This window comes from Pyxicephalus adspersus, chromosome 9 (assembly GCF_032062135.1).
Source record: "Pyxicephalus adspersus chromosome 9, UCB_Pads_2.0, whole genome shotgun sequence".
Classification (NCBI taxonomy): Eukaryota; Metazoa; Chordata; class Amphibia; order Anura; family Pyxicephalidae; genus Pyxicephalus; species Pyxicephalus adspersus.
The window spans coordinates 42,737,413-42,761,351 of NC_092866.1; the positions used below are offsets into that span (position 1 = coordinate 42,737,413).

A 23,939-nucleotide genomic window follows, 5' to 3' on the forward strand; every position below is an offset into this window, starting at 1 on the left:
TCATTGTTTGCTACAGGGAAGCCAGAGAGGCCTGTAGCTGTAAGAAGTAGGCGCAGGGCCTACATGACCGGGTGCTAGGCCTAGCCCAGAGGTGTTAAGGGGTTAAGAAAAAAAAAAAAGGTAGTGATGCTAGAGGGGGCTGGGGTAGTATAGAACGTGGGGTAGGAGGAGATTAGGAATAGGAGATGTTAAAAGGGCTGGATGATAGTGAGAGGCCCTCTTTTGGAAAGAAAAAGTTTTCTGTACAGACGCAGGTAGGGAGAGGGAGTTGTTTTTCAGGGCCTTTGGGCCCAGCTCAGGAATCAACCGCTTTAAGTTGAAGCCTGGCAACTAGATATAGTAGGGGGGGATGTTGAAGGAGGTTTAATTATTGAACCTCCTTTGCATCAGTTAAGTAGTAGGGCTGTGGCCTTGCAGGGCATGCCTGCGGTGTGCCGCCCCACCCCCCGCCCACATGCCTGCTCGGGGCCGACCTGTGGCCCTGCAGGGAGCTGTCGGGTAGGCTAGGGAAGAATCCTCTCCTAGGTCAGGGGTCTGAGAAAAGGGGGCTGAGGGTGCCAGGGGGGGGCAGCTCCTGGATCACATGGGGAGAGAGGCCTGCAGGCCTGGGGCTCCCCTCTTGGGATTCAGGCCCTGCAGCTGCCAGGACCCCATCGGTGGGCAGTGGTGGGTGGGTTGGTGGGGGCAAAGGGAGCTCTTGTTTTCAGGCTCCGGATGCCGGATCAGGCTGCGGGGGTGGCGAGGCACCCCACCCCATGAACTGCAGGTATTTAAAAAAAAAAATATATATATATATTTCACAAAACCGGGGGAGACTGGTGGGGGTTGGAGTTTGGGAACATATGAAGCTGAGCTTGGGGGTGGTGGTACTGGCAGAGGGGGTCTGAGAGCAAAATAGGTAGTTGGGGTGGAGAGGGAGTGCAGGTTTTGTGGGGCCTTCGGCGCAGCGGGGGATGCCACTACATGGGTGAGAGTTTCGCAGGGGTGGGTAAAACGTGGGGGTTTGGGCTTGTTGAAGAGTACACTGGTATTGGGGCGTCCGCAAGGGGAGCGGGAAATGGGGGCTGGTATGCAGGGCATGGTTATGGCTGGATCATTTAGTGGGAAGCGGTCGGTCTCATCCTGGGTTTACATGGGGGTACTGTTGGGGAGCGTTTTGGAGGTGCAGCAGATGGAAGGTGGTTAGGCACCTTGGTGGAAGGGTTTCCTTTTACTGTAGGGGCGAAGTAGCAGAATTAGGGGGATGGAAGTGGACGCATTCGTTGGAGGCGGCAGTCAGCGGGTGGTGGAGCGGGGGTCAGAAGGAACTTGCAGGGGTTAATTGTAGATGCGGGTTTCGGTTCTGCAGCAGGGCAGGGGTGCTCAACAGGGTGGCAGGAATGTTACACTGTTGCTCCTGGGTGCTGGTGCAACAGGATGGTGAACTGCCTAGTCGCTGTTGTCAGTGCAGTGGGGAGGATGGACGGTGTATTGTTCATTGGGTGCAGTTTGGGTAACAGTTTAGGTTGGTACTCTATTTGTCAGCGCAGGGGTGTTGGTACGCTCAGTTCCTCCCTATGGTCAGTGGGGCGGGATGGTATATTCTATTACTCCCAGGTTAGTACTGTGGGAGGGTCTACACTGTTTCTCCCATGTCTTCGTTGGGGGGGTGGTATTTTCTATTGCTCCTCGGTGTCAGTACGGTGGGATGGGATTTGCTATTACGCCAAGGGTCAGCCCTGTGGGATGGTTACACTATTTATCCCAGGTGGCAGGACTGGGGTGGTTGGTGTAATTGGCTACCCCCTGATAATAGTGCTGTAAGGGGGCGGTACAATCTTAATCCCTGGGGTCAGGATAGTGAGCTGGTCTGCGCTCTTACTCCCTGAGGTACATAGCAGGTGGGATGGTTGTCAGTGTTTCTCACAGTGGTCGTAGGGGGGGATAGTATGCTGTATTACTCCCTGGTGTCTGTCTTGGGGCATGGTCTTTGCTTTTCCCACAATCTTTAGTACTTGGGGGAGGGTATGTAGTATTACTCACTGGGGTCTGTGCTGTGGGATGTAATCACAGTTTCTCCCAGTTGTCAGTCCTGGGCGATGGTACACGGGCTTACGCCTTGGTGCCGCTGCTGGGGGTTGGGTGTACAGTAATTTTCCCATTGGTTAGTAACTGGGGTTGGTATACTTTGTTACTCCTGGTTTGGGTGCTGGAGGAGTGATTACGCTCTACTCCCAGAGGTCAGTTGGGCTGGGTGATATTTGCTGTTATTCCATGGTGCCAGTAATGTGGGATGGGATACGGTTTTACGACTTGGTGGCGGTACTGGGGTTGGGTTGACAGGGGTTTCTTCTAGGTGTTGGTAATAGGGGTTGGTTTACTTTATCATTCCTTGATTGGCTGCTTGCGGCGGGAAGGTTTACACTTCTCTCTCAAGGTCAGTTGGGCGGGATGATATTTGTGGTCACTAGCGAGTGTTAGTATTTGGGGATGGGGTGCAATTTTTCTGTGGGGGACCCTAGGACTCCTTGGTTTTCAGTGCAGTGGGGTGGTATGCGCTAATTTCTCTCAGGTCAGTACAGTGGATTGGCTTATTCTTTTATTCACGGGTGGTGGTGCTGTCAATGCTATTGACCGTTGTAAGCCAGTTCTAGAGTACTGGTATACTTTTATTACTCCCTTGTGTCGATGCAGTTGGATGGTATGCCGCATTTCGCCCTATTGTTTGTGATGCAGGAGGGTTGATTTTATTACTTTATGGGGTCTGTGGTGTTTTAAGGGGTACAGTATATTGCACCCTGGTGTTGGTACTGTGGGAGGGGGGTAGAGTCCTCTTTCACAGCAAGGTTTCTGGTCTGCTATATCATTTGATGATATCTGTTTGGAGGGGTGGGTATGCTCTATTGCTCCCGGATGTCTGTAAGGTGGGTGGGTTGCACTACTTCCTCACGCTGGCCATACTGGGGATGGATGCTCAACTGATCCTGCGGAAAAATAGGCGGGTGCTCTGCTTTCTTTCTCCCCGGTGTTGTTGCTCGGTGGGTTGGTGTGTTTCCTTTGTTTTTACCCCTGGAGTCTGCGCGGTGGCTGGTTTGCAGTGGATTGTGGCAGGCATAGTCTGTGGTGTGGAGTGAGTAGGGTGAAGTCCCAGGCCGGGGGTGTTTTGTGGGTAGGTCTGTTGAGGTTGTGGTCATGGGTTATTGACTTGGTTAGCAGGTACTTCTGTAGTTGGTGGGGGTATGGGGAGGCAGTTACCAGGGGCAGCTGGTTTTTGCGGTACTCGGGTCATAGTATGGACTTGCGGACTTTGAGGGAATGAGTGGTTTCAATTTCAGGTTGGGGCATTCGGCTGTGGTTGGTTTCGTTGCATTGTGGGGTGAGTATGGCACGGTTGCTTGGGGCAGGGTGTGCGGAAGATTTTTACAGCTGATCAAGAGCTGATCAAGAGGTAGTGGTCTCCCCTGGAGTGGGAGTACATTGGATCGGGCTCCTGTACTCACAGTGACGGGGAATGGGGTCGGAGCCTTGCATATTTGGGGGCAAGTGAGTGGCCCTGGCGTGGTGCAGTACGGGGTGAAGGCGAGATAATTTTGTGGTGTTGGCGGAGAGTGCCTGGGAGGGTTTCGGGCGGGACATGGGTAGTTCCACACTGCCCGGAGTGAAGTAAAGATGGAGGCGGGCCATTTTGGTGATTGGGATGGGGGTAGCATAGTGCTACCTCTTGTACGGGTGCCAAGGTGTTGCGGCCTGGTTGGATACGAGGGCCAGGACCAGTTGAGAGGGGTGAACAAGCTTCGTTCAACAAGGCTTGGAGCGAAGTGGATACGGAGGTGGGGGCCAATTCGGTGACCAGGCATGGGAGTAGCATAGTGCTGCATCCTGTTCGGCTGAGGATGACCAGGTGTTGTGGTCTGGTTCGATACAGTGGCCAGGATCGGTTGGACGGGCGAGCGCCTGTAGTTCAATACTACACGGAGTGAGCTGAATACAGCGGTGGGCAATTTCGGTGGCTAGGAACGTGGATGGCATAGTGCTACATCGTATGGTGTCAGAGGAGTGGCCCCTTGGCATGGTAGGGCTCTGTGAGAAGGGGGGGGGCTCTAGGATTGGAGATAAAATTTCCAAGTGGGATATATTTCGGACTGTTAAACTGGTCTTCACGGTGGCGACTGGAGTGACCTGGTGTTGCCGTCGGGTTCGATACAGTGGCCAGGACTGGTTGGATGCGGAACGCTCGTAGTTCCATACTAAACAGTGTGAGCTCAATACAGCGGTGGGCCATTTTGGTGGCTAAAAAATGGGGGTAGCATAGTGCTACATCATATGGTATCGGAGGAGTGGCCCCTTGGCATGGTAGGGCTCCGTGCCGGGGGGGGGGGTCTATGATTAGAGTAATATTTCCAAGTGGGATACATTTTGGACTGTTAAACTGGTCTTCAAGGCGGCGGCTGGAATGTCCTGGTGTTGCAGTCTGGTTATGATGGCCAGGACAAAAAAAAAATTTTTTTTGCTTGGACAGGTGCATGATTCAACTCAGCTCGGAGTATGGAATAATGTGGGAGACATCTTTACGGTCACGAATGGAGGAGGACCAACGGGCTGAATGAAAGTTAACAAGCTCGGCGGGTGTGGAAGTAGCGCTCAGATGCGAGGTTTCACACCTGAGCTCTGTGGCGGTTGGGGTCTTGGAAGGCAGGGATCCAGTGTATTGGAAAAGTGGTGGATTTTGGCAGGGGGGATCCCCTTTGGTGGGGTCTGCTAGAATTATACTGAAACCAGAAGTTTTTCATGGTTTATGTAACCTGATAGATTCCACATACAGTTCAAAATACTCACAGCATTCTGAAGATGAACTCAACTATGGATTTTTTTTACTTCAGTAGGTCATGTTGATGTACACATGGCTCAACATAAACATATTTTACCAAAATTGTAATTGCGGTACCTGCCCACCATATGCCTGCTTGTTATGACAGCATACAGATTGCCTTAGAATTTTAAAAGGTTGGGTGGCTGAAAGAAGGCTTTCTTCTAATGAAAGCTACATATCTATACTGACAATTTGGCAAATTACTATCTGTCCATTGTAGTTATACTAAAGTGTAGCTTGATTCTGAGAGATATTGAGCATATTCATAGCACAAAGGACTATAGCTATTACCTATAGCTATTTATACACTTTTATTTTTATGTCATTTTCAGAAAGTAAGGTGTTGGTTTCTTTTTTCATTTCAGGATTACATAGGGATTGAGAGAGAGAGAGAGAGAGAGAGAGAGAGAGATGTATCAATAGTTTTAGTCAGTGTTAGTATGCAATAATTAAATTAAAAAAATTCCATTTACAACCATATTAACTATCAATATTGCATCAGAATGACAATAAAAAAATTAAAGGGGCGACAAGTTTTTTTGTTTTTTTATTCATAATGAAATTTAAACCATTTCGGTATTATTAAGATTTCTATTAAGTTTATTCAGTTCCATTCTATTATCGAATATGTGGATTGTAATTATGATGTAATAAAATACACCAGGAAATTGCATAGTGCATGCGTAAAATTACTGTGACACAGTCAGGAGCGCACATTAGAATATAGCTGCCTGACAAAGGCTTTGCTCAAAATCAACCAAGACCTACCAAGAAAGTAGCCCAAAGGACAGAAAAATATTTGAAAACCAACAAGCAGCATTAGGTTTCTTTTTATTTACATTTCCAAATGTGTTTTTTTCCTTTAGTAATTTTTGTTTTTAAACCCACTAAGGCTGGCAAATATGAGTGCTGCAGCCACATTTGTCAATATGTTCATATTCGTAGGCAACTGAAGTTCCTCCCGGACAACTTAATTGCACTTTTTTTGTACTTGATTGCAATTTATCACAAATTACACACTTTGTAGGTGTGTTTGGTAACATGGTATCTCTGCAAAAAAGAAAGAGTTATCAATTAGTACAGTTGCAGGTATATGACATCCTTAAAGCGGACCTAAACTTCAACATCAGACTTAATATTGGGTATCTATTCCTGCTTTCGTTCACTGGAATATCAGTCCCCCTAAGTAGTGCTGGCTGTGTCTGCTTGTATCCATGAAAAATAAAGCATTTATTATATGTGTGGAAGGGGCCATCTTGTATGTTGCACAGTTGACCTTGCTACCATCCACTGACCTTCACCACCCGCAGCTCTCCCTCACTATTCAAGCATCATTACATACAGGGTAAAAGAGAAAAAAAAAGCACTAAACTTTCTGACCAATCAGGCAGTGGGAGTTGGTTTACCACCACCTAAAGGCCAATAATCAAAGGAGCAGGGAAGTCACAATAGTAAATTCCTGATCTTCTAACAAATAAATTGCCAAATATAAGTTTTTGGGGGGAATAATTGAAAAAAAAAAAAAAAAACACTCACTTATTTTGGAATGCACTTTCTGTTGTAGCTTTTTAACTTGTCCTCCACAAGTTTTTTTTTTTTTTTTTTTAGTTTAAGGCCCTACTTAGTCTAAATACAGCTTTTATTTGTAAGGGAGAATAAAGAGTTGCCTAACAAACATATTCAAACCCTTTCCCAACAGAAGCATGGCAATAAATCTTTCATATTTCCGTTTTTGGTAAAAGTAGACAATGTAGATTTATGTTACCATTTAGTTGATCATTTATATTACTCACAGCATATCCATGCAAATGCCAGTACAGTAGGGAATATCCACTTCAAGATGGCAGCCATTTACATTCAGCATTGTGATGTTATGTTTCAGTCCGCAGATCCTGGGAGCTAAAATATACAATATATTTTTATTAGATTCCTATGTTTGTTTATTTTCACACATTTAGAGGGCTGTTTATATTCTTTCCTAATTTAAAATGCATGTAACTTTTATTTAGTTTTAAGAATAAAAATGTACACATTTTTCTAATTGGAATCAATTTTTAAAAAAAGATATAACTCCTGGTTTGAAGTTGTGTTAATCACATGTAAAAAAAAGTATAAGTTGATTAGTGATGGGTGACCAATGAACTGTAATTATAATATGTGACACTGTTGCCAACCACTAGTGAATTTTCTAAAGAATATGTACTGCAATAGGAGGCAGTGTTCTCCTGCCGGGTGGGGGGAAACTGTAGCGGGGCTAGAAACGGCAAATTTGGAGCTCCTAGTTATTTGTGCCAACGGTATCCAGTAACCCCTGCTATTGTGTTCTACCTGCCCCCTATACTTTGTTTCAACTTTCTAATGCCTAGCTTGTTAGTATGTACATTTTTTTTTCATATTTTTTTGTATTATACCCCCACAGTCCTGTACTGTGTATTTTAATCCAACTCCCTTGAGTTCCATGTTTTAATAGTGTAATACCTTGTAGTAGTGTTATATTACTGCCAAAGTGACTACTTCTTGGCAACTGCTGGGCACCTGGGATTGGTAACCTATGATAACTGCTGGGCACCTGGGATTGGTAACAGGGGGTAAGTGCTGGGCTTTTCAGGCCTAGCATTTTTTCAACCAGCAGTGGTTCCTGGCGAGAGGTAAGTGAGGGGTAAATGCAGCAAATTTAACCTTACTGCCTATGTGAATTCAGCCTACCTTCAGATGTCACCTCCTAGCGCTATACCTAGGTAACACAGATGGGGAGAGGACAGCCAGTGCCCTCCTCTCATCATTTCCAAAAACAAAAACTTCCTGTGAAATTTATCCACCCGCAGTGTGATAGCTGTGTGTGTAAATTCTGCTTGTCATGTTCTGCAGCCTAACATCTCATTGTGTTCAATCCTTTAGATCTCCTAAATTGTTGGTTGTAATTACCTAAAATTTTTAGGGTACACTGGGGACTCTCATAGCTACTAATACTAAATTTTTTTAATTTCAGGAATTTTAAAATATGGGGCTCATGAGTTTAAAAACTTGTGGAAATTGGAAGATTTGGGTCGCTGTTTTGTAAGAAAGTGCACCTAGGAGCCCCAAATTGAAAATGCAAATTAAGGACCCCCAGGGCCATTGGGGTGGGCCCACTAAATATTTAACCTACCTTTCACCAAACTATACCTGTAATACAATGCTGCCCTTTCTGCTTCTGCTCTTTAAATCCCAATTTATATGGAATGAGGAGGTGCAGGAAACTGAAAATGTAGATGCAAATGGGGAACAGATGTATAAACCCCTAAAATTTCATTAGCATGACATCATTAGTACATATAAACCTCTGCCCATCAAATTGTCTGCTTCCCTACCTTAAACCCCAATTTCTCTAGAACAGAGAGATGCAGATAAAAAGAATCATAGGTGCAAGTGGGGGACACTTGTGGCTAACACCCCCCAAACTTTCATCTCCATGGCATCAATACATAAAGTCTGCCCATCAAAATATGCTGCCCTGTTACCCATGACTTATCCTATCAGTACCTAAACCCCAATTTCGTTTTATTGGGCAGAGTTTTTTTATGTTCTAATGATGCCATTGTGATAAAACTTTAGGGGGTGTTATCCACAGATGTTCCCCACACATTTTAGGTTTCCTACACCTCCCCATTCCAGAGAAATTGGGTTTCAAGCGTTAGAAATGGGCTGTAATGTGTAACAGGGCAGTGCGTTTGCCATAGTAATGAAATTTTAGTGTGTGTGCGTGTGTGTGTGGGGGGGGGGTTATCGAAAATTGTCCCCACCCCGCACCTACATTTTCGGCTTTGTACACCCCACCATTCTATGGAAATTGGGGTTCAAAGAAGAGAAGCAGACGGAGTAACATAGTATGACAGTTATAGATTTGTGAGAGATATAAATGCATTTAGGGGCCCTTTTCCAATGCTCCTTTCTATGTAAGTGGCCCAGGGGGTCCCCAATTTGCATTTTTGATTTAGGACTCCCAGGCGCACTTGCTTTTAATACTGCAACCCCAATATTGTATTTTCACAAAATTTTACAATTCTGATCCCCATATCATGAAATTTGTAAAAGCTGTGGTGCTGAAATTGTGAATGGTGCTAACTATAAGTGTTCCCTGTGCACCCTAAAAATTTCAGTTTATTATGACATACAGTTTAGGGGATATGAAGGTTCATAGACAGGGAGCTGTAAGGCTGAGGAATGTGTCACGCTGCATTTATACACAAACTGCTCTGATGACATCATTACACACGCCCACTGGGCGGAGACATTGTTTGCATGATGTTTCTTTTCTTTTTTTTTCTCCAAAAGACTTGAGCTGTGCTGTGCTCTCCACACTCTCCACACTAATCAGCAATCAGCTCTTATCAGTGGAGAACAGAGCGAGCAGAGCAGCCTCTCCCGTGTCTGTTCAGAGCTGCTGAAAATGGGCCGGGCGGAATAATCACAGCATAATGACCCGCCCCCCAAAAATGGGCTGGGGAGAACATTAGAAGGATACAGGGAGTTGAGCTTACAGTTATTCCTTAGGTAACACCACAACTGGAAGGGAGTGGAAATGTGACAGTAATAACAAACCTGACAGAATCCATCCATACCTTAATGTCACACTCGGGGTCGCTAACAAACAATAAAAAAACCCTGCTCGTCCGTCCAGGTCCTCAGGACATATTCTCCTTCTTCGATCTTTTCCTCGGGGTCTCCCAGTGACGTTGGTGTATATGTCAGTGCGGGCAGGAGGCACGGCGGGAAATGCAAATCATTTTGTATTGGATTCAATACAAAATAACTGTTTTGAGTCCAATGCAAAGAAACCTTTACATCTATATATATATATATACACACACACACACACACACATGCTACTGTACAGTTATATTACAGGTTTCAATATATATTTTTTAACTGATTTTTTATTTATTTATTAGTTTATTATTAAATTGAATAAATGTATTAAATAGTGAACATTATAAGCGTACAATGTAAAATAAATTTCCTTGCAAAAAAATGTAATGCTTTTTGCATGAAAATACAGAGAGAATTAGAACCTGAGGGGAATAAAGACATATGACTATGGTAGGGACATTAGATTTTGAGCCCCTTTGAGGGACAGCTGGTGACATGACTATGGACTTTGTAAAGCTCTGCATATTATGTTAGTGCTATATAAATACTGTGTAATATTAATAATTTTTTATGAATAATATTTAAATAAAATGTAAACATTCTGTAACTGCCCATTCCTACACATAACATGCTACAATGCTGTTTATAGCCCAAATAGCCAGATATTACAGAATTACCTAACCTCCCTGGCGGTATTCCCAAGTGTGGCTTGGGGTAATTTTCAATAGCGTACTAGTAGTAGTTTAGTTTCAAAAGTGGTAACCCCAAGCCACACTGGGGGTGGAACTGTAAAGGAGTTTTAAAGCTTACCTGGTCCCCACGTGCCCACGATGCAGATGCCAGCCGGGCATAAAAAGTGCTAGGGTGCAGCTGGGGGGATGGGGCCGTGCAGCTGGGAGGCAGGACCAGCAGGGAAATTTAAAATAAAAAGTATTTTTAAATGTACCGCTTTGACATTTAAAAATATTTATTATTCAGACCGCCAGGGAGGTTAATGGAGAGACCTTCCTGATCCCATCTATCCTAGCTATTCATTTACAGATACATTAAGTAATAGTAGATGTTTTTTTTTTGTTTGTCTAAGAACCCCAACAATGTTCATCAATGTATCAATAAATAAAAGTATAAGATGTACATGTAAAAAAAAAAAAGTTTTGTATCTATAAATCTATTAACCTGAATCCTTCTACAAAATTGTAAAAAATGACCAAAGAACATTAGAACCTGTTTTTAAGACCTATAGTAAGATTATTTATTTTAAGCTTATCACTTATTATTTAGTGCAGCGCATGTTTTTCTTTCACTTTTTCTTCTTACCTCCCCCTTCACTTTCCTCATTTTTTTAACTTCCCACCCTTGTCCCTGCAAAGTTTCCCATCCATCTCCCCTACCCCCCTCTTTGTTTCTTGCTTTCTCCTTCCAAGGCCAACGACTCTCCAACCGAAGCTTAGTGCACTTCTATGGCAGGTTCTACCCCCAGTCTGGGGACACCCTGCTTACTCACATTCGCCATTTGGCAATCATAATTTTTAGATACAGCCATGGCCCCACAATGTAACAGCTCCAAACCTTTGTACCGAAACCGTCTACCTGGGCAGATGAGAGAAATTCGGCACACAAGCGCCATACGCAGTGTATATTTTCAAACTGCACTGCCATGCGCATTAAAAAGGACAGCAAGCACCCTACATGCTCCTATCACTAAAAGTAGGGAAGCCCCCCCCTCTAGGCTTCCCTCTTTAATGGACCACATACCCCAGGGACTACACTCCACAGTCCTGGGCATTTCACTAACCTCAAGTTACGTAAACATCTAAACATCTTTTCTTTCTCCTATCTCATCCATCATTTTCTACCATCAAATACCAAATCCTTTCAACATTTATGAGCATTTTTTTCTTTCTTGCTCTTTTTCCTTCACTTCTAGCCACTAAAACTACTATACACAGTTTATGTAAACATATTTACCTATCTATGATATACCGATGGCCAATATATGAGAAAATAACCTACAAACTTTGATAATCGCTAAATAATGTTAATTGTAATTTGCCTTTATACCCAGAATTTTTCTTTGATCTACCCTTAGGTTATATATTGTATTACCTTTTTTTTCAAAACACCTGTTACCTCTTCACAGACCCACAGGGGAACAAACCTCAAAATCCCCCCTGCTCCCTACATATTTACCAACCCATAATCTCCCCTACATTCACCTCCATGTTCTGTCTACCCCTATCCTAATTTTTAGTGCATTGAACATGAGGTGTAGCCTTTCCTAGGCAAGTGTTTTTTTTACCTAGGCAACAAGCAACCTATCCTTTCTGTTTTACTTAAAAATCACATAATATGTATAATATACAATATATTCAGTCTGTATTTATTAACCACCTGGCCGTTAAACCCGACATAGTTCGGGGTAAAAACACTTGCAAAAAGTGTTAAACCCGAACTTTTCTCAGATGGTTAAAATAGTAAACAAACGTTACATTGTATGACAATCCATTTACAACTGAAAGAAAGACTACTTACCCAGTCCCCGCAGCTCCTGCAATATTGCTGCTGGCATCTGCAATGAGATGTGAAGCACAATGCAGAAATCCTACATTGTGCTATGCATCTCTCTGGAGATGCAAGCAGCAGCAGCTCCAGCGTCTCATTGTGAGCTGGGCAGGGAAATCCCCCCCTCACATCACCCCAGAGGATGAGTCATCTTCCGGGTGATGTGAGTGGTGATGTATGGGGGTGTGTCAGGGAGGGAGATTTAAAAGCAGATTACAATGTAATCTGCTTTTAAATGGTTTTTACAGTACAAAAGCACCACACAACATAAAATAAAAATAAAAGCACATTTTTAATTTTTTATTTTAATTTTAGATTACATTGTTGTCTATTATTTCATTATTTTTTTTAATTATTATTTATAATTATGTATTATTTTATAATTTATGATTATAATATAATAAATAAATATAAATATCATACCCGGGAGTTAATCCTAAGAATTACAAGCCCACAATATAAACAAAAATTTCTATGCAAAAAAAATAGGATCACTTTTTGCATAAAAAAACTGACAGAATTAGAATGCTGGGGGGTTAGGCTGATTTTTGTGTTTTTTATTTAATTTTATTAAAAGTACATTTTTTTTTTTTTTACATGATTGTGTGTTTCAAACTTTTTTTTATATTCATGATACCTACTAGACCCTTGTTCGGACATTTCTGTAACTTACAGGTCTACAATTTAAAAAAAAATTTCATGAAAAACAGTGTACCGCTTTTGGTACAGAAATCTAGACATCAGTGTAACGCCCAGGTGGTTAACAGAAATAGAAAAATTAAACTTACCTTTGCATATTGCACAACAGCCATCTTCACTTATTTCAATGCTACCCTGTTGGCAAAATATATAAAATGTTATTTTGGAGTACATTTTAATTACGATCAGCACAGTAAAAAAAAATGCAGAGCAAAAGGAAATGAAATTGCAGAGTATAAATAGACTCAGAAGGATACTGGACACTTGTCCCAAGCTTAAATCTCAACATGCACACAGAAGGGGAATCCTTATAATTAAAGCCCTTCCTACTCTATTTTATTATGAGTTACTGAAAGTCTACATCTCTGCATTAGCAACCACCTGTCTCGACTCTTGTACAAAAGAGTCACAGAATTTAGTCCTCTCAATGATATGAGACTTTTTAGTTTCATTTACATTTTTTTTCATAAAAAATAAGTGTTTGTATTTTTAAGGTTTTTTCACGATACAAGTTGACTGCCTGGACATCAATGTTAAAGGCGCACCTCTGGAAGCCATGTTTAGCATTGGCAGGTATCTTATTTCACATGTTCATCAACTGGTGCATGTCCCACCCTGACCCTTTAAAAAAAAAAAAGGCAAAGGCACACACTCCACCTGACATTTCACTGTGTGTTCTTTTCTGTTAATTAGGGCTCAGCCTAATTAGATATAGTAGCAGCCTACTAGATATAGGGATACACTGGATGTTAGGGTACCAACACTGTAGTTTTTACTGTTCTGCAAAACGGAAGTTTTATTAGGACTGGAGGGGTGAGAGAGGGCATCTGAGTAGAATTTAAAGCTATAATTTATAGTAGGTGGACCCTGTTATTGATAACTTCATCTATTGGTCACGTCACTGTTGCCTTGATCAGGTGCTGAGAAAGATACTGCACAGTCTTTTTTTGGAAGAAGAAACTTTTTTTTTACCTGTTCCCTTTCATGTTACTTGTTTTGTAGCAAAGAAATTGTATTTCTGGTGAATAATTAGCAACTTTAACATGTTGTTAACAATTCTCAGAGTAGGGGCATTTTCAGACTCTTCTCTATGAATATATATGTGTTTATATCCAGAAACAAAATATTTAATTAGGATTAGGACAAAGCACTTTTACAAAATTCTGTTGTGGTCCTTCACCTTTAATATAATATACAATACCACATATCCTTTTACTATTCATATATCACAGTGTAGCTTCTGCATTCACATGACTTACACTTTCACAGTCTTCTGACTTTACAGATTCACACGTCTTGGTCATAAGCATAGAATAAATCTGTCCATTGGACTGAATACAGCCATAGGATATGCAAGCATTGCTTGCTGAATTCCAGGTTTCCCCTACCTTTAAGAAAATAAACAAAGGATTAAGGTTTACACAAAACATAAACATAAAATCACTTAACAAATATTTTATTAGACATTGATATCTTAAAAGATTTTTTTTTTAAATATAGTCAACTCCTTCATATGATATGCAGGAAATAGCCAATGTCAGGGGATGACTGTTCTTGACAATGAGAGGAAAAATTGCAGGAGTCCCTTCTTAGCAGAGGATACGGACCAAGAGACAACAGATATTAATCAAATCTTGTGCTTAGAAGAGGCAAAGAATCCCATCATCTTGTTATAGATAATAAAAATATCAGTTACAAAATCTATAAATCAAAGGATATTCCCACCAAATGTGTAGTGTTGTACCTTTTGCATCTCCAACAAAATTCTGAGACCCTAGGAAGAATCCTATAGAGCGTGGAGGGACATTTGTACCAGCAAAATAGCATTGAAATTTTTCTTCTGAGCAGCACAAATTAAACCAGTAAGGAAAAACATTTTTGAATGTCTTCCAGAGAAAAAGTAGTCTTTAATTCACATTCACATAAAGCCACATAGTATGGCAGACAAGGAGTTTTGAATCAATCTGCAAAACAAGATGAGAAGGAAGAGAAGACAAAGAGCAAAGCTTTCTAAAAGGGGTAGGATCCCTAGAGAGTAGATCTGGGCTTGTCAACTGAAAAACAAAGTTATGTAATTGGAAATATAAAAACCTGTCACAAATGCCCAAAAGACCAGAGAATCTGTGCCCCCTGCTGTCTCCCCCACTTTGCACTTCCCTGCTGCCAGCATGATCTCTGATATACCCGATTGCCTCCTGCCCTGACCTCTAGCTCATCACACTTTGATCCTAAGCTGTCAGCAGTTACTAGCCCCTGCATGCATTGGGGCCACAACCTGGCAACAGCCTGCAGCGTAACATCCTCACCTCTAAAGACTCTTGAGAAAACCAGGTTGTTGCATAGACTCTGTGCCTTGTACACTTCTCTGCCAAGCTGGCTGGTGACACAGAGGGTCCACTAACCTGCCCTGAGACACCATGACAAAACTATCCTTGTACTACCCTCGAACTCACCTAACTCTGCTAAAGGTTTCAGGGATCTCAAAGCGATCACACTTTGGACAGAGGAGATCGCAGAATTCTGCCACTACAAAAAGGTACGCGTACACATTCCAGGAGGAAAGACAGGACATAAAGTCAAAGAGCCATTAAAAGAGAACACATTATATTGTTTAGTTATTGAGCTCCTGATCCGCAGAACAGGATGGGTATGGGGAGAAAACGGAGGAAGATAATTAGGCAATACCCGTGGAAGGGACAAATGGAAAATAAGCAATGAACAAGATGAGATGGAAACCCATAGCTTAGTATCTTGGTGATGGAATATGAACTAACAGGGTGGCCGCATGATGCTTCCACAGGCACCATTATAGATGTCTGGGTGATAAAAGATTACATGGTTGTAGAAATAATTTTCCATAGAAAGCAAAGTTTGATTACACATTTAGGTCCGCATTATTAGGCCCAAGAATCTGCAAAATTGTGAATTTGAAAGACTAGATGTAAAGCAATATATAACAGCCCTTCAAGATATTAAGCCACAGTAATATTTGCCTGGAAACAAGCACTCCTGACGCATTCCATCACTTTTACAAGGTCAGTCCTTAGTATAAAGTGTGCCATCCCACCACACACCCACATAGAAATACACAGAAAACACACTGGCATTTGTTACAGTTGCAATGCATTACCTACATTTTACAACAATACACTAGCAACAATCAGGGTCTATACACTGGAAATTATGACAGTTGGTTGATATTAAACATAGGCTGCATACCAACAACGTTGATGGCAGATGGGCAACACACTGACAATCATGACAATACAAGGGCAACAAATGGAATGTTGAACACTTGAAAAGCCTAAAATGCTTATAAAAGTCCATAAATGCATTTGAAAGGCTTTTAGGCATTTTAAAACAAGCGTTTAAAAGCCTAATATGAAACTGGGTTAACAGAAGCATTTATTAAACGCCTATAAACACATATAAACACTGCCACATATACAGTAAACCCTATCATTGATTTCAATGGAAAAAATGTTCCTCCCACAAATGCTCTTGTGTGAGCTGGCTCAATGAATAAGAATTTCAAATGTGTTCAATGATGTGGAAATAGTTTTGCCCTGATTTAATAAAGTTCTCCAAGGCTGGAGAGAATAAACTTTCAACAGTGAAGCTGAGCAAACCTGAGAAAACCTGGAATGGATTTCCTAAAATCAAACTATTTGTTAGCAAATGTTTTCAATCCTGGACAAGATCTATTGCAGGTTTGTTGGATCACCCAGCTTCACTGATAGAAGTGTATTCTCTCCAACCTTGGAGAACTTTAAAAAATCAGGGCCTTTGTGTAGACCAATATATGGGCAGTGAATTATGATAATAGTTGGGCAACAAATGGACAGACATGGTTAACACAGATGGTAGTGTCCTGAATTATTTAAATATGAATTAATAACATACATTCAAAGTTTTGGTCACGCCATCAACATCAACAATCAGGCATTGTGTACTGACACACCGCCCACAGCACTGATCAGAGGCCTTCTGATATTCTTCTTCCTGTGGGAAAGACAGATTTAGCTCAAAAACTGCTTTTTTAATGTTTGCCTATTAAAGTTTAACCTAATTAAAAAAAATAGACAATGTTGCAGAAAGAATAGACAAATTTATTTTCTGTAGTAAAATAAATTTCTCAGCCCAATATTTGTTGCAGACAGCAGCATGTTCTCCCGATCCTCTTCCTGGTTTGGGATCTTCAGTCATATTGAATGGCCAGGAAGGAATGTACATGTGCACTGAGTTTCATTCATTCACAACTGCCAGATATGCTGGAATTATACACTGAGTTGTGCATACATAGCTCATGCCTGCTTACACTTTTTTTTAACTTTTGTTCCACTTTATAAGTAGATCATTGTACCTTAAATTAATTTATTTATTTGGCTGTAAAATAAGATTTTGTTTAGTCCAAACAAGAATTATAAGAGATTAAAAGATGTTTAGTCATGTGGGTATATTGTCAAAAAAATTTTTTATTGCTGGATTCAAGATAGTAAATAGTTGATTGAGCCCAAATGTTACTTTTCAGTCAGCACGGCTGACTAGTAAAATGAGGAATAAACCTCTCATTTAGAAACCATTGTTTTATGCTAGTCTGCTTAATAGATGTTTTTTCGGCCCATAATAAATCCACCGTGTCACACTTACCTCTTGCTTACTAAAGTGCAGGCATCTCTCCCTTGTGCATACAGGCAGTTCTGACGCTGGGCGTGCCTCTGTTTCCAAGCTTTATCAATTCTGTCTAATCTTCTGGCCAATCAGAAAATAGCCTCTTGACCAGCCCTGGCTATCTAGCTAGCTCACAGACTGCACTCTGTGTTCGTGCAATGTGTCCCTTTTGTTCTGTTGAGTCCCCTAGTTCTGTGTCCCCTAGTTCTGTTGAGCTAGTTCGTGTTCTCCTGGTGCTTAGTTCAGTGTTTCCTCTGTCCAGCTTCTGCATTAACCCCTAGTTGTCCAGTCTGTTGGTTACGAGCCAACTTCCCTGTGCTGTTTCGGTGTTCCTGTCTGTCTGTGGATATCCTGTGCCTCCTGTTGCTTCGAGTGTCTCCTGTGTTTCCTGTGCCCGCAGTGGCTTCTGTAACACCAGAGTCGGTCTCCTGGATCCCTGACTATTGTCCCCTGGCCTGTGACCTGACCTTTCTTGCTTGCTGTCTACCTCAACCTGGGCTTTCCTCGACTATCCTTCTGCTTTGTGATTTGGTACCATGTTTTGCCCACCTTGGTGTGCCCAAGGACTGCAACCTGGCAGTAAGCAACGGCGCAACATCCTCACCATCAGAGGCCCTGGAGAAAACCTGATTACTGTTTAGACTCCAAGCCTTGGCCCTTCTCAGGGCTTGCATCACCTTTGTGCAAGCCATAGCAACCCCTAGTGGTCTTGTCTCTCTGTGCATGACACACCAAAAGACACCTTGTCTGAATATCTTGTATTAGGGAAACATTAAAAATAAATAACTGCAGAAAAAAAAGATAAGGTATTAGGTCACAGTTTAACTTACAGCTGTGCAGTCTTTAGCACTCTTGTGCTCACATGTCGTCTTCTCTACCAGGGTTGAAAATAGTCTATTTGTCGCCACACACTTATAGGATATACAAATGTCACTGGGTTCTGGCAAGGTCTCTCCATCCTTTTAAACGAAAAGGCAATACGCAATATGCTTAAAAATGACTAACATAAAAAAAAACATTAAAGCTTTAAATAGGAGATTTCACCATAAATACCTTTAGAGTTATAACTTTTCCATTAGCTGTAGTGAACACGCATGCATCCTGAACACATTTTCCACAGCATTGATTGGGATCAACCTGGTATGTGTAACCCTAAGGATATATAATCAAAAGCCATAACCTTTTTATGGTTTAAATAAAAATTCATAGTTTATATTTAAAATACTTTTTCTCTGTAATTTAAAATAAAATAATATTATTTCTGATTATGAGGTAGAAAAAAGTTTATTCACACCAGGATGCACTAGCTGCAAAACATGCCTCTTTGTGGGTTTTGGAGCATTGTGTTTGACAGCCCATTCTAACTAAATAGGTTGTAATGTTCTTTATCATATCATATGAAAATGTAAGTCGCAATTTTTTTTTCATTTCAACATACTACAACACACGACTAGTTGATACATTTGTTTCCCCAAAAGCAAATTCTGCCAATACAAAGGTTATTGGCTAAACTTTCCTGAATTACAAAAGAGAAACCGGCGTCCAGGTGTCTCAAAAAATAAAGCCAGAATACATGCCTACATTTGTTTTAAGCTGAACATACATGCCTAATTGTTTTAGGCTGAACTTAAGACAAACAGCTAAATACAGTTAATAAATACATGCATGGCAATGGTTTTACATGGAAAAGTATTTAATACTAAAATTTACAGCCCTTTCATACCATATAATACAGCCTAGGTTGGCAAGGAAAAGGACCTGATAATGTTATGCTGCATGTAACACGCACAGTTTCCTTCCCACCATTCTGTGAATTTTTTATTTTGATCAGAAGTTAATTTGAAGGTATAGCAAGGCATAGGAATGATAATATAACATTGGACAGGGTGAACTCTACCTGCACATACTGCTAAAATATCTTTGATATTTGCTACGATGCATTGTAAAATGCTTTTTTTTTTTTTTTTTTGCTAGCATGGTATCATGGTAGCGCCCATCAAATTTTCTATGTAATGTAATTAACCTCATATCCATATCATATCATATATATCATATCATCCATATCCATATCATAATCATAAAACAAAAAAAAAGATTTGTCCTTATATATAATTAAACTACTTTTTTTTAAATAGAATAGCACTTAATAACTATAGGGAAATGTCTTGCAAGGTATGGGAACTGAAAGGCTAGAAGAGATGTTTTTCCTATTGGGGTCATGACCAGGGTAGCTCAGAAGTAGCCACTGCCCCCAGCCATCTTTAAGACCCAAGAAAAGTCCAACCCCTTTTTCCTCCCACAGATAACTTACTGACCAATCTTTTTGGAATACAAAATGGCTGTCAACAGCTGTTTATTTAAATATGATTAAATATTATTAACTGATCAATAAAACATATACATTTTTAGCTTAAAACTCACAAAAAATACTTAACAATAACATTTTTTACAAACATAACCACTTCTTCCTGTAAACAATAACACAACCCATGCCAAACCCATAAGCAGCAGGTCCTGAAAGGCAAGGTCTGACAAACACCCAAAACTACTTTCCATGTCATCCTAACATCCCTTTTCCCCTTACCAATACCAAATTAAAGGACATGTGGTTGGCCCCAGAACTTTCTTTCCCCTTTTACCTTATACCCTTATAGCTCAATCCTTATACTACCTGGATCCTCTTCCCACCCCATCATGCAGGCCCTCCACCTCTCTTTTCTTTTTATTTCTTGCTATGGGCTTACCTGAATGCTGGGATTTTTAAACTAAATGTATATGGAAAACAGCCAAACTAATGCCCTAGTTTTAGGTGTACAGACAGCGGGTGAACTGTAAGCCTGCATTATTACTATAAAAACTGTACAGGAACATTATTAGTTAGGGTCCATCTGAAACCATCCCAAACTCTAACCTATGTTCTCTTTTTGCAGAAATTTGTACATAAACACACATGTATAATATTCCTTATACCTATAAAACAAAATGGTTATGTAATGTGACAACATATAAACCCAACTAGTGGTTCTGGAGAATGTTTTATAGATATATAAATGTGTTTGTGAATCCTATTGTGAACATTCTTCCAGGTATTTGTCTGTCATAAACTTTCTGTATTTCTTTGAAACTTACATATTCACAATCTTTTGCACTGGTGTAAATGCAAGTCTCTGTTGCTGAGGATGTAACAAGCTGTTCACTTATTTTTTGACAAGTAAGAGTGGTGCAATTGTCAATAGATTTCAAGATTTGGCCTTCCTAAGATAGGGGAAAAAAAGAAAAGGGGGATTATTATGATGGTCTCAGTTTGACCAAATAAAGTAAACCAAAATAAACCTTCCAGTTAACCATTAAAAATGCAGTTTTGTAATCTAAACACAGTCCAGAATTTACTAACAAATATCAACATAACATGTTCATCATGTCCCGTAGCTCTGCATTCTACTGACTTGCCAGGCTGAAACACTCTCACAAAGAATTTCTAGAAAAGAAGAACAGTATTATGTTTTTAGAATTATGATTCTGCACTCTGTGGGAATTTTCCCTAAATTTAGTTATTCTTGTACATTCTCCCTACAGGGGTATCTGTTTATTTTTTCATACTTCAGAACTTCCAGGCAGAGCAGAGACATGTGCAGGAGGATAGCTGTACTATATTTAATATAAGTTCACAATCAACAATTGTTGTGTGATGTATTTATTTTACAACAGATTAAGTTTGCCATGGCTACTTAAATCAACTGAATTCTGATGGTCAACAGAACTCATGGATGATAGATTGCATAGTTTCTGCCAATTTCTTGATAGTTACCTGATTGGTGGAAGCTATCCCAATCATCTGAACTTCTCTTCATACCTTCTTTGGTATTACTGAACTAAACTCTAAAATGTTGACCCCCATCATGTGAAGACTACAGGTGACTTTAAGTAAAAAGAATATGTGTTAACATACCTTTAGGTCTTCTAGGATCTCTCCCCCTGAAGTTTTGTATATGCAAGACGTTTGCACACATTTTCCACAGCATTGGTTAGGAAATATTTGATACTCGTGACCCTGGAATGCAATTGTAGCGATGTAATTAAAATGAACGAATGGTAAATAACATAACACAAAAATTAACATGTGAACTTGCAGATGAGTGGCTGTTTTTTGAGCTTAAGAGAAAACTGGACATAAAAAGTAGTTCTTACATACAGTATTTAGTTATTATAGAATGGATGTGCAGAACAAACAATCAAATTGTGTGATGATCAGCTGAGATTTTTTTTTTAAATTTTTATTGAGAATTGACAGTAATATATATATATATATATATATATATATATATATATATATATATATATATACAAACAACATCAAACAATAATAGCCAAAAACATAAAACTTCGTAATACAAATACAGTTACATATTAGCATATAATTTATTTTTACAAAATTTTGTTTTAAAATGTGTATATACCTGGAGCTAATATACTTTCATTTATATGGTGGAAAGAGCTGAGGTAGACTTAGATGGTATAATTATGTGAGTTGAAGAGGACTAAAGCAGGAATTTTACGTTTTTAAGTCTAATAACATGATAACTCAAGATTTAGATATATAATATATCCCAATTATCTCTTAGATTTAATTTGTTGTTAAAAAACATTTCTTTTCCAGTCACCCAGTGTATAATAAAAATATAAAACCTTTTCTCCATGATAGACAAATATTATTTATTAAATAATCATTATTAGTGTCTAAAAATCATAAACATAATCCCTTAATCTGTCATAAATAACTTTAATATCTATACACTACTTTATTTCCTTATGCAAGTGAAACTTTTATTTATTTAGTGTGTCTCTTTTTTTTCCTTTTTTTTTTACCTCTTTCCCATTCCCTTTCCTTCCCCTTTCCTTTAATATTGACAATTTCACAATCGGGGTAGCAGCCTATACAAAATATGCAGGTAATAAAATAACAAACTAATTCTCCCAAAACTCCCAAGTTTCAAAAAATTTTGCTACCTTAGATTGCTTTTCCAGAGATGCCTCAATCCAAGCCATTAGAAAACATAACCCAATTTTTCTTTAAAAAGCCTCAAAGTTGGTTTTGGGTCTAGCCATTTATGCAATATAGTTTTCTTGGCCATCAAAGAAAGGATAGCCAATATATTTCTACTTCCCCTTGTGATTCGTGCAGCCTGCAAATCATAAGTGCCTAAAATAGCCTATTCTGGAGTTAAAGGAACATAGTTAGTCAAGTAAGAAGCAATAAAATGTGCCACCTCCTGCCAGAATCTCTTTATTTTTTGGCAATTCCAAAAAGCATAGTATAAACCTGCTTGGTTTTGCAAACACTTTGGACAATTAGAAGTTGGAGTTTAGCCCATTAAGTGAGCTCTTTGTGGGGAGAAATATACTTCATGATAAACTCTTAGAGTCATTTCCCTATACATTTCTGAAGGGAGTCTCGACCATGCCTTGGACAATGCTAATAAAATATCATCTCTTGTTTTGTTAAGAAAATGTTCAGACCATTTAACCAGATCAGTTTTCCTGGTAGAGTAGTCCAAATTTTTTTTTTTGATTTTATAATTTTTTGTTACGCTTCTCTAAAAGAATTTCCTTTAAAAACAATAAAGTATCCAAGGGGTTTTTCTAATTCCTTACCGAGAGAGATTTTAATACTCTAGAAGTGTAAGACTGTTTTTGCAGAAAGACATATACTGCAGAAAAGGACATTCAGTTACCACTGCCTCGAACTGAAGAGGTTGTTGAGCATTTCTTTCTACCACGACCTAACAGTCAGAGCATGAAAAGTTTGCCACTTCTGTAATAAAGATAAATGAGCTAAATGTGGAAGATCCAAATTGTGTGGTGTTTCTATTCAAATGATGTTTACCCCTAATCCTATGCCATATTATCCAACAAGAAAACAGTATCGGGTTTGATATCACTTTTATAGGTAATAATTCTTTATGCATATGTAATACGTACTTTAAATTAATATGAGGTACTACTTGTTGATATAATGTGGAATCAGCAAACATGTTATTTTTATGTAGCCAATCCTTAATATATCTCAGAATGGAAGTGGTATTATATAATTCTATATCCAGAAAATTTACTCCTCCATTCCTCGTCGATTGTTGCAGTACTGATAGACTTAACCTCCCGGCCGTTAAACCCGACCTTGGTTCGGGGTTAAAACACTTGCAAAAAGTGTTAAACCTGATCTTTTCTCCGGTGGTTAAATGCCATCACTTACCTGGTCCCACTGTGATCATCCCGTGTTCTGTTGTTCCAGCGTCGTTCTCCAGCGTCGATCTCTAAAAAAATACTTACCCGGTCCCCGCAGCTCCTCCGGACACATCTGTCCTCTTCCTTCTTCTCCCGGCGAGTGCAGTGACGATCTCTGGGGTTTCCCGGTGACGTCGCCGCATGTGTCGGTGTGGGCGGGAGGCGGGGTGGGAAATTCAAATTACTTTGCATTGAACTCAATACAAAAAAGCTGCATTGAGTCCAATACAAAGAAATCTTTATATAA

At 40.1% G+C, this 23,939-nt stretch overlaps 1 protein-coding gene across 1 annotated transcript in view; it reads right to left on the reverse strand.

Annotated features, from left to right (window-relative positions):
• Nucleotides 1-5,383: 5,383 nt before the first annotated feature.
• Nucleotides 5,384-23,939, reverse strand: part of LOC140337867 (von Willebrand factor-like) — an 83,627-nt gene continuing 65,071 nt past the window's right edge. Inside the window, exons 18-26 of the mRNA XM_072421718.1 lie at nucleotides 21,360-21,461; nucleotides 20,540-20,665; nucleotides 18,464-18,562; nucleotides 18,241-18,369; nucleotides 16,643-16,741; nucleotides 13,999-14,127; nucleotides 12,829-12,874; nucleotides 6,643-6,748; nucleotides 5,384-5,899 (exon numbers count right to left, since the gene is read on the reverse strand). Of these exons, the coding sequence (XP_072277819.1) occupies nucleotides 5,737-5,899; nucleotides 6,643-6,748; nucleotides 12,829-12,874; nucleotides 13,999-14,127; nucleotides 16,643-16,741; nucleotides 18,241-18,369; nucleotides 18,464-18,562; nucleotides 20,540-20,665; nucleotides 21,360-21,461 (999 nt within the window). The 3' untranslated portion in view covers nucleotides 5,384-5,736. The remainder of the gene's footprint in view (nucleotides 5,900-6,642; nucleotides 6,749-12,828; nucleotides 12,875-13,998; nucleotides 14,128-16,642; nucleotides 16,742-18,240; nucleotides 18,370-18,463; nucleotides 18,563-20,539; nucleotides 20,666-21,359; nucleotides 21,462-23,939) is intronic.